The following is an 11,311-nucleotide window of genomic DNA, read 5'->3' as shown; positions in this document are numbered from 1 at the left end:
TAAATAATACGATCGACTTTGGTAAATGCAGTGTCTGCTATTTATGCCCTAAGGCTTAACTCAGAAAAATAGCAAGATAAATAGGATTCTTGTGAATGGTGGGCAACAATAGGCATTTGTTATTCTTTGAATAACTCTTGATTTAATATTTTACAGCAAAGCAAAATTGAGGCTCTGCAGGAGAAACACCATGGGCTAAGCATGCTACTCAAAAAGTTAAATGCTCTACATCACTGGAAGCAAACAGCTAAAGAAGGAAAATATAAAGTCACCCTTGAAAAACTCAACCAAAAAGTTAATAAGTAAGGCTCTGACACATTAAAAGGGAACAACCCAAAAGCAAAACAATAAATTTGGGCATTATCAACCGGGAATAATTTTCTTGATATGAGTTAAATTTGACATTCATTCATTGTTTTGTCGCTTTTAGGTTAATTAAACCATTTTTTTCTGTGGATCCCTACTTGAATATCCACAAACATTTTAGAAGAGTCACTGAATATTTCCATTTACATTTTATTAGATCCTAAATTCTTTGCAGCTTTGTGTGCTATTAACCTGATCTAAATAGAATATAAGAAAGATGCCAAATGTGTATCATAAAATGACAAACCTGAGATTTAATTTGAGATCCCATTAATTTATGTAGCTCCGAGTTGCTTTGCATAAATTTATCTAATGTGTTAAACCCCTAATATTAGGAGGTTGTTTTTACTGAATTCATTCAAACAGATTAAACATTTTGTTACAAAATCTTATTCAGATTCACAAGCTGTTATGTAAAGTTGTTTAAAATTTACAAACACTGCTATAATCATCTGTATGAGTTTTAAAAAATCATGGTTTCACTTTAACCCAGGGGTGTCCAACAAGCGGCACATGACCTAATAAAGAATGGCATGCAAGCCCCCGTAAAATACTTAATTTGTTATTCAGCCAATTGTCAAAAAATACTTAATTTTTTATACAGCAAATTGTCATTGTTTATTCAGAATATAAAACAATCGCGGCAATCACGACAACTAACAATTACTTCTAATACTATAACACTATATTGCAGTGGAGGCTAGCATTCACATAACTATTAAGTTTGTTGTGAAAAAAACAAGAAAAGTCATTTCACCGACGGACACTTGAATGCAGTAAGGCGCACTGCTACTACAAGTTTTTATTATTTGTAAAAAAATGCCTTTATTATTAGAAAGAATTAGTTACTAAACTTTGGAGTGGGAAGAAGTTATAGAATAAAAATTGGCACGCCGGCATGTTTGAGTTGGACACCCCTGCTTTAACCTATCTGTTTTAACTAACTAACCTTTTTTCGACACCAAATGTTGAATGCTACCCATATTTTATTTAATAATATACGTATAATTTTGAATCTATTTTAAGTACACGCCTTGATTGTTTGGGAATGCAAATGCTTGCAAAAGAAGAAGCAGATTTACTTAAAGAAGAATTAATATCTTCACGGAAATCCTTAAAAGAATCTGAAAACCACTTAAGAAAAGCTTTTCAACAAATCGAAAAGGAAAAACAATCCAGAAAAGAAAAAGAACATGAAGACCTTCAAGCACAAAGAAATAGGTTCGGCATTTTTGTTATTAAAACTCTTTTATAAAAAAAATACGCATTGCTAATTAAAATTCTGGTTTCAAACTACAGTTTCATTTAGATATGTTTCTATTTTTAAATCTACCAAAGGCAATTTTAATGATGAAATCAGATATTCGTCCAACTCTCCTATATTTAAAATAGACAACAGTTGGAGGAAGCAAGACAAAGAAATATGACCCGCCTTGTTGTAGAACTTGAAGAAAAGAGTGCTAGACTACACAGCTTGACATCTGACATGCAACGGAGTTCCCAAATAGAACAAAATCAGCAAACTAAAATTCAAAGGTACCAAAGCTTTACCAATTCATAACCGACATCTACAAGCATTTTCAAGTAACATTGAATAAATAAGTTTGATTGGATTTGTAGGAGTTTGAAACAGATGCATGCCCAGTTGTCATTTGAGAGAAATCTTAAATTAGACGCATTTGACCGTGTGGATTCTTTACAAGCTCAAGTTATGGAATCTGAAAGAGATATTCCTGTACAAACAGCGTCAAGTGTCAGAACAGGTATGAATGTGGTAGTTATTTGTTGGGATAAAATTTTGTACTAGTATGTATTATTACCAACGATTATTCTCTGAAAGCCACAGCTTGTGTATAGGTACCTAAATGGGGTTAGAGATATTCCTAATTGTGCTACAGGGATTTTTGTATTAATTGTAATTTGAATGATTAAACATTAAATTGACCTGTTTAATGAATATTAAATAATATATGATCTTTATTTACTGCGCAGCTATTAACCGAAGTCGGCCTACATCATCATATTTCTCATCACAACCAACTTCCATGACATTTGCGAAAATCCGGCCCCTTAGTTCAGTCCCAACACAATACAAGAGTAAAACAGATGTGCCATTTCCTAGAAAACGGCCACAGACAGTTAGTATAATAACCTTTACTATTTTTCATGTGATACCACTAATATTTATCTACTTGTATACAACTATCAATATAATGTCACTACATTTATTCTTTTTATTATTTGAAGTAAAACAAATTGTTACTTAAAATGCTTAGGCTTCTGGGCGGTTAAAAAGTTCCATTGCTGCTGCACTTTTGACAGACATCATTCCAGCAACAGATGAACATGAGACGGTTATACAACTTCAAAAAAAGTGATAAATAGATGCCATCATCTTTATTCTTAGTGTAACTAACTTACATACACGAATTGTGTTTGTAAATTGTTATTATTTTGTTTCTTGTATATTTTACCTAAGTCATGCTATTAAACCAGAGTAAACAAATAAACTTTGTAAAGAGTTCCTGTTAAACAAATAAAAGTGGGACATTTATTTATTCTGCTTGTATTTTATTGTTCTATGTTCTAAAAGTATATAACAACAATATTGGAACTGGTACAAACAAAAGTTACTTTTTTACTTCAAATAGCATCGTAATTTAAAACTTTGGTATAACAATAAATACAGTAATGCTTTATATAGAGTAAAAGCCTCCATCATGCCTTCTTGAATATCCACGGTTCGTTGCAGCGCTGTGGTGACTCTCTAAAAGTAATAGCATACATAGGTCAGTATTACAGGAATATAAATACAAAACAACAATCAAATGTCTAGAGACAACAAGTCAAATGTCTAGAGAAAAAAATTCTTATGCCCATAGTCAAGGGAAACATCAAACATCATAAAATACGTTTGCTTAGGTACGCTATAAATTTAAAAGGAGTGGGGCCAACTTTTAATGGTTAGACTGATTTTTCTGAAATTGTTACATTAAGTAATTAAAAAGGGGTTTAAATAGAAATATTTTAAACCTTTGTTTTACTTATATATGTATCATTATAATAGCAGTTATTATTTTTAGAAAACATTTTATAAAAAGCCGAGAAATATTTTCCTTTATGTAAGAACCCACGGATACTGCACAGAGAAAAACAGTTTAAACACGGAGGAAAACAGGTTAAAATAAATAATTCAAACTGAGTATAAACAAGTTTATAGCAGGACACTTTGTGAACTTCAGAATATCCTTAACAGTTACAAGATGGGTCGCAGAACTATTTTAGATACAAAACATTGAAAATGTAGCCTAATTACAACATGCAGTATCTAAATTAAATAAAGTTGAACCACGTCTTAAAATTGAGTTTGTTGACAGATTTTTGTTTTCCCCTACTGTATGTATGATATATTTATCTATAGTTTACTTCACTTGTTTACATATAATATAGTCAACATAATACGGCTAATAATATGTTACAAACTTTATATCAAAAATAAATTCTTACGAATTGCGCCTTCAATACTGTGAGGGCTTTCATTTTTGATTGACTCAGCAATTCGCAAAGGTGGATCCTGGGGATCAAACGGCGGAGGAATGTTTTTTATTCGATTTTTCAAAATTCTTCTATAAAAAGCAATATATAATTATTTATAAAGATTTATAATTAACTTATATTTTGTACTAGCATATATACTGGTCTTACCCATGGTCATCTGTTACTGTCTCTTTTTGTGTTAATGTTGCGTTGTTTCCACTCAAAAACTTATTGTGATGGTCGTATTGAGATTTTATCACAAAGTCAAGACTATCATTTGGTGCTTGTGGATCAAAATGATATATTTCTCTCCGAGCACTTGCAAGTGTCGGAGTTCTGTTTAATCGATTCCATGGATTCCTTTGTTGGGTTTCAGCAATGCTTTCTCTAAATGGACTTTGCTAAATAATAAAAACACATTTTTTTCTAGATGTTTTGATAAGTTATTATCAAACAAATCACCTGTATATTTCTTGAACCAACAAAATCGTCATCATTTTGTATTTTGGGAAATGGAAAAGGATCCCTACCGGAAGGCATGTTATGCAACTAGTTGCTTGTTAACATAAAACAAACTATGTATACACTCTAGAAAGTATAACTCACAATAACATTTTGTACAAAATGTTCATATAATTTAAGAAAAAAGTGTTATACACGCTAATTGTTTTTCTTGATCGCTGAGAAACGCGCAATAATTATCTCTAGTCCTATTTTCGGTAACAAAAACAAACATTTATTTCACGAAAATCAAGAGTTAATTAGATTTAAAAATCATGTTTAAAATACTTTGGTTATTTTAAGTCATTTGTACAAAGGTCAATCATGACTCAAAGGTGTTTCAAGAATGTAAGCAAAACCCAGCAAGTAAATACAAAACATTTTGGGCTTGGGTTAAGGTTGAAAATATACTTTACCAAGCATGTAAAATAGGCTAGTTAAAAAAATTCCCAATTTAAAAAGCTGCAGAGTGGTTGATAGAGAGTGGCGTTAAGTTGGGGAAGGGAATTTTAAAGGCAAGTCTTCATAACTAGACCGATATACTTTTTAGGTAAAGTTTTCATATGCAGTCCTGGGTGTGCACATATCACCCAATACGGTGGGTAAATAGCCAATTACCTAATGAATATAACATATATCAATTTCAAAGCTAATGTTCATGGTAGCTGACCTGTATCCTCACTCCTTTAGTTACCTTCCTTTGACCAGCTGGCACATTGTTAACACAATGTAAGCCGCTAGACTAGAATCCTAACCCAACACACAATATTTGGGTTAGGGTGGGTCTAGTATTATCATTAAATAATGAATATAATAATACTTGACCCACCCCCACCCAAACGCTAACTCGCACCCTAACCCAAATATTGTGCATTTGTGGTAGGTTTCTAGACCAGCGCCCAATGTAAGTATGTGATCAAACAGCACAAAACAGTTACTTAACTTAAACCTGACCAGGGCTGATAGTTGTATGGTACATGCATGTGTAATGTGTATCTTTCTGTATTGTATAAAGCAGGGGTGTCCAACAAGCGGCACGCATGTCAAATGTGGCACGCGGCCTAATAAAAAATGGCATGCAAGCCCCCCAAAACACTAAATTTGTTATTCAGTCAATTGTCAAAAAACACTAATTTGTTATACAGCCAATTGCCATTGTTTGTTCACAATATAAAACAATCGCGGCAATCACAACATCTAACAATTACATCTGATAATATAACATTGTACTGTAGTAAAGGGTGGAGGCTATCATTAACATAGTTATATAGCTTGGTGTGAAGTTAAAATAGTTAGCTCACCAACGGACACTTAGATGCAGTAATGCGCATTTCTACTACACAGTGTTTCAAGTTTAAATAAACGTTTTTGATTTTGGTAAAAAAGCGATTTTATGATTAAAAATAATTGGTTTGGTTACAAAATTTTGGCACGGGAAGAAGTTACAAGATAAAAATTGGCACGCCGGCATGTTTGAGTTGGACACCCCTGGTATAAAGTTTTTACTAGAGTATTCCGTGCTTACAAGATGCTTTACATAATCGCTCAAAAGACAGATACGTAGTAGGATTTTGAAGACCATGGACTAAAGTATTTCAGAAATACAGTTATAGGACAACAGACTTCTTAAAATTTTACCCATGCCCCAGGGTGTGACCTTTGCCATAGTAATGACTAGTTTCGATTTTTACATTGTTGCATTATGACCCTTTGGTTATTGGAGTTGGAATTATACAGCCTGCGTTATCTAAAACATGTTTAAGATTGCGTTATTTTAAAACATGGGACATGTTAAAGTTTTTGGCGATTTTGCAGTGCACTGACTGAAACGAACAATACTTGGTGTTTAAACTGACGAGCGTATTCAAACACTAAATCTTAATTTGCCTATATAAAATACAGTAAAGGTTATCTTACCTAAGCCTTAATATTAGAAAACAGTTAAACAGTTATACACTATCATGGACATAGCATTAAAAACAAAGTTGGTGGCTTCTATTGTCGCTATTAGTTACAATTATGTCCTCAAGGTGGGGTATTTTTTATCATTTAAAAAAAATAATTTAATACTTTAAAAAAGTAAGAGAATACTAACAATATTATTATTAGTAGTACTGGTGTAGGGTACATGATTAATTGCCGACTAAGCGCTATTGTGTTTACGATGCAATTTACGCTGTATCGGCTTGCCACAGATTTATTGTCTACTCGCACCAAAGTGTAAAGTACTTACTGGCTTGCAATTGTGTACTTAAGACGGCATTCCGTTTGCAAACCAGCTCTTCTCAGTTAACGTGTTGTGCGGATGACAGCGCTGTGCTGTTCACAGCGCTGGGTTGTTTACAGTGTTGATTGTCCGCCTACTATAGTTTCAACTGGGTGTTCGCTTGTCAGTTAATACAATTACTAATCACCAGAAGCATTGTGGTTGGCAAACGAGTATACGCACGCAACCTTAAAACGAGAGTCAGAAATTTCAACTATTAACCTCGTGCCCCACAACTGGCGACCCGACGTGTTTCCGAGCGCCAGTGACTATAGTAATTTTTCGCTACCATTAAGCGTCAAATTGAGGGTTAAACCGCGTTCATCTGGGTTACCCTAAGGCGAAAAGAAGAGTTCAAGAACATCTGTTTTGCGATTTAGCCGTTTGGTTATTTTCGCAGTACCTTGAACGAGTTGTTTCTTGGCAAATTTTCTTAAACCTGTTTCAAAATGGTTAAGAATTGTCAGAAATACTACGTCCTGGTATCATCCGCAACAACCACTATTCCAACGCTCGTTGTCATCAACTTAATTAAGGACGAAACCTTTGGTTGGACAAACGAAGCCTTGGACCTTAACAAACTTTCTTTTGAACTTGCGGTCATGATTGGGACCTGCAAGGAGCCAGCTTTTGGAGGAACTGATCTCGTGGAAAAACACGTCACGAGACGCTCCATAGCATCATTAAAGCATTTTCTTAAATTACGGAACGCTACTTATGAAGTACGCTACAAGCTGAAACAAGGGCCGCCGATGGAGGAAAAATCACCACGCGGAATCATGGAGAACGCAATTTTCCGTTGAACATGGTTTTCACAATAACTGATTCTGCCGTGTTAACCAGGTGAAAATACTTTGAAAAATATTAAAAAAATATATAAGTTAACGCCGATTGCAAGATTTGTTGATAAATTTTAAAAGAGCTTACTTTTTTGTGCTTGGAGCTCAATAGTTTAAAATCGAGATAGCACAAATCTTTATGGGTTGGATAGATATATGTAGGGTACATGATTAATTGCCGACTAAGAGCTATTGTGTTTACGGTGCAATTTACGCTGTATCGGCTTGCCACAGATTTATTGTCTACTCGCACCAAAGTGTAAAGTACTTACTGGCTTGCAATTGTGTACTTAAGACGGCATTCCGTTTGCAAACCAGCTCTTCTCAGTTAACGTGTTGTGCGGATGACAGCGCTGTGCTGTTGACGGCGCTGTGTTGTTTACAGTGTTGATTGTCCGCCTTCTATAGTTTCAACTGGGTGTTCGCTTATCAGTTAATACAATTACTAATCACCAGAAGCATTGTGGTTGGCAAACGAGTATACGCACGCAACCTTAAAACGAGAGTCAGAAATTTCAACAATTAACCTCGTGCCCCACACTCGTAGCGTATGTATGCTGCCCATATTTGGAATATGTTCAACGTAAAGGGTCAAGGCAATGCCCTCAAGGCCATGCCAAAGTCACCTCACGAAGCTTGCTGATATCGTTGAACTTGTGCGCAAATGAAATCGAGTATTATGAGACTGGGGAAAATGGTGCGCGCGAAGCGCGAAAAGTATTTGACGAAAAAAAAAGTTCAGAAGACTTCATTTTACAAGCGTAGAATGTTCGTTAAAACCGCGTGCGTATCTACTAAAAATTTAAGAAAGATGTTGCATACTACACAATCGCTAAATTACAAAGACGTTATTGTTTCGCGCAAAAAGGTTCTATTAACCAGATCAATTTGCCTGAAATTGCATCTTGGAAAGGGTCAGGGCATTTAGCCTAAAATCACAGTGAAAGCCTATAAAACAATACTTTCTAGCAAAGCGATATATTTTATCGTACCGGTACATTTATTTTAAAACGCCAATATAACTTATAAGTTCGCAATACAGCATTTTAGAAATGTCCATATAGGACGCACTGCGGCTTCTCTCAAACGGGTGTAACACATGCCAAAATTAAGCGTTCTTGCCAGCCCCTGGATCTGAATTTTGTGAAAGATAGGAGACTGGTTTATTTCATGGTATAACCGGAAAAATGTAATCATAACCAAACAGTTGAAGTATGATTACTGTTCGTTGGCCACTTTTTCATTGTATTAAACCCTCAACGGAACGCATTACAATAAATCAACAGTGCTTCGCGGGCCACGAACAGTGATGTCGCGGGCCACATGTGCTAAAAAAAAGTGTACATCGTAGAACTTTCAAATTTTCAGACATGACGTAGAGTGGTATGTAGGTGCTACGTAGAGGTTCATGAGGCTGCACCCCTAGGCGCCTCTAATTGGGGGACAAACAACAAAAGTGTGACGTCATCTTTTTAGTTCATAAATGCTATCTACTCCTATCTAGCGGCAGAAAAACTGCAATACACAATGCTTTCATATCACTTGCTTTATTCAGCTCGCGGCGCAACGAGGCGGCTGCTGGCATCCCTGCTGCGCCTTATTGTCCCACGCGTGCAACGTTTTTGTTCGAAGTGGCTTGCCTAGTAAAACTAGGCGCATGCGACCTGCTTTTTATAAAGAGGCCTCTCTAAGTAAAAAGAATTATTGCTCTTACAAAACAACATATTTTAACGCCACAAATTTAAATGCGAATCCTTGAGGCAGTGGACACATCTCTGTTTGCACCTTTTGTAATTGTTGCACCATTCAAACATATCAACAACAGGCCTAAACAAATATAATCATACAAGGGCCGTAACAACAAAAAGCTTAAGTTTAACGCATTCTTAACGACGACCTTACAAAGCTACGTCATAACATGGCGTCATAAATAAATAAATCTTGAGTTTATTGGATTTAAATTGGCAAAACTTTCAATATAAAACGTGGCTTATTAGGCAGATAAACGTGTTTGCATATTTCTCAAAACTACAGATTTAAACTCTGTTTCAACAGTGATTGCTCAGACCAAGGCATGGTAAAAATTTACCCAGTAAAAGTTGGAAAAAGTATAGCAAACCATAGACGTTAAATCATTTAGAGAGAATGAAAATATTGGCTTTTTAAACATGCTAGCTGACCAAAGTGTAATAACATGGCCGTAAGTATTATCTACGTAAATTTTTATTGATCAAATATATGTTTCAATCATTTCCCAAAATCTACGCCATATTTGAACCCCTTTCGCTTCAAAGCCATAAGTTATTATATTATTATACACAATTTATAATTGTGTGTTGATATGTTGGATTGGAGTAACATACAGAACAGGTGCAAATAGCAAATATTCTCCAAATACGATTTTTCAAATATTCTCCAAATCGTATTTCATCGTATTGTCGCGGTAATACACAAAGAGGTAAAGCCATGAATAAAGTTTCACCCACCGTACAATTAACGGAGGGAAGCATTGCGAGTAAGGATGTTCAAAGCAGAATATCGGCGACTCATTTATAATGCTTGCTTTCAATGCGGCGTTAGCTTTTTTGCGACCAATTACTTCGCGATAAGCTTCGCCTAATAATTAAGTGTCAATAGGGTGTATTTACCACCGCAAGTTTAAATGCGAAATCTTGAGGCAGTGTACGCCTCTCTGTTAGCACCTGTTGTGCACGTTGCTCCAACAAACATACCAACATCAGGCCTAAATAACTAGCAAAACTTTCGATTTAATAGTTTGCGTATTAGGCACATAATAGTGTTTTTCATATTGTTTGAAACTACAGAATTTAAAGCCTGTTTTAACAGTTATTGCTCGGACCAAGCCATGGTAAAAATTTACTGAGTAAAAGTTTACAAAAGTATAGCAAACCATAGGCGTTAAACCATTTCAAGTCTTTAAGAGAATGATAATATTTGCTTTTCAAACACGTAAGCTGCGTAAATGTCTATTTATCAAATATAAGTTTCGATCATTCCCCAAATACTAAGCCACATTTGAACCCCTTTCGCATCAAAGGCAGGTTAAGTGGGGAAATTTTCGGCCCATATCTGTTTTTGCTTGCAGAAACAAGTTAAGGAAAAAAAAAAAAAAAATATGAAATCTATAAAAAAAAAAAAAAAATTTAAATTTAAAATAAAAAAAAAACACCCAAGCCGTGAAAATAACCCCCCTGACAAAATATACAACAACCGCACCCCCGTCTAGTTCTTATTTGGTTTATATGGTTTGCTATGGTTTGCAATGGTTTGCTATGGCATGTTTCAGACCGATTTTTGTCCGAAGCTTTATAGAAAAAGTATACATCGTAGAACCTTCAAATTTTCAGACATGGTGTAGAGTGGTATGTAGGTGCTTTGTAGAAGTGGGGGGGGGGGGGGGGGTTTATGAGGCTGCACCCCCAGGGGCCTTCGCTTGGGGGGCAAAAACCTGAAATTCTCTTTAGCTAACGACTGCCATCTAGCAGTAAAACTTCCATACAGAATTCGTTCATATTCGCTTGCTTTGTCCAGCTTGTGAAGTGACGAAGCGACTAGACGCCTGCTGCGCTTTATTGTCCCGCGCGTGAGACTTTCATTGTGACTCGTCCAACAGTGTCATTGGGTGAGCGAGCGTCTAGCGCTGGGTTGGGCATTTAGTTTGTTACCGCAGGACGCATGAGAAACATAAAATGTTGTTGTAGAGGGTGACTTGAGGGGCGGGTGGAGAATTTGTTGGTAAATATAAAATATTTAGTCGCTGTAAACAAAAACCTTTAAATTT

General features: G+C 35.4%; 2 protein-coding genes across 2 annotated transcripts in view; one reads left to right on the top strand and one right to left on the bottom strand.

Annotated features, from left to right (window-relative positions):
• The window catches only part of LOC146138148 (uncharacterized), a 34,139-nt gene extending 31,084 nt beyond the window's left edge, over positions 1-3,055 (top strand). The window contains exons 42-47 of the mRNA XM_083394270.1: positions 157-302; positions 1,393-1,587; positions 1,759-1,902; positions 1,987-2,129; positions 2,359-2,504; positions 2,643-3,055. Coding sequence (XP_083250396.1) covers positions 157-302; positions 1,393-1,587; positions 1,759-1,902; positions 1,987-2,129; positions 2,359-2,504; positions 2,643-2,744 — 876 coding nt within the window. The 3' untranslated portion in view covers positions 2,745-3,055. The remainder of the gene's footprint in view (positions 1-156; positions 303-1,392; positions 1,588-1,758; positions 1,903-1,986; positions 2,130-2,358; positions 2,505-2,642) is intronic.
• Positions 2,896-4,500, bottom strand: LOC146138147 (protein CFAP276-like). The gene is made up of 4 exons (XM_083394272.1): positions 4,366-4,500; positions 4,072-4,304; positions 3,874-3,992; positions 2,896-3,133 (listed from the first exon to the last, which is right to left on the bottom strand). Exons 1-4 carry the CDS (start codon positions 4,441-4,443, stop codon positions 3,063-3,065), a joined length of 501 nt encoding a protein of 166 aa, XP_083250398.1. The 5' UTR covers positions 4,444-4,500; the 3' UTR covers positions 2,896-3,062.
• Between the last annotated feature and the right edge of the window lie 6,811 nt (positions 4,501-11,311).

The sequence above is a fragment of the Ascidiella aspersa genome, chromosome 7 (genome assembly GCF_963924565.1).
Source record: "Ascidiella aspersa chromosome 7, kaAscAspe10.2, whole genome shotgun sequence".
NCBI lineage: Eukaryota > Metazoa > Chordata > Ascidiacea > Phlebobranchia > Ascidiidae > Ascidiella > Ascidiella aspersa.
This window is presented reverse-complemented; position numbering and strand designations above follow the sequence as displayed.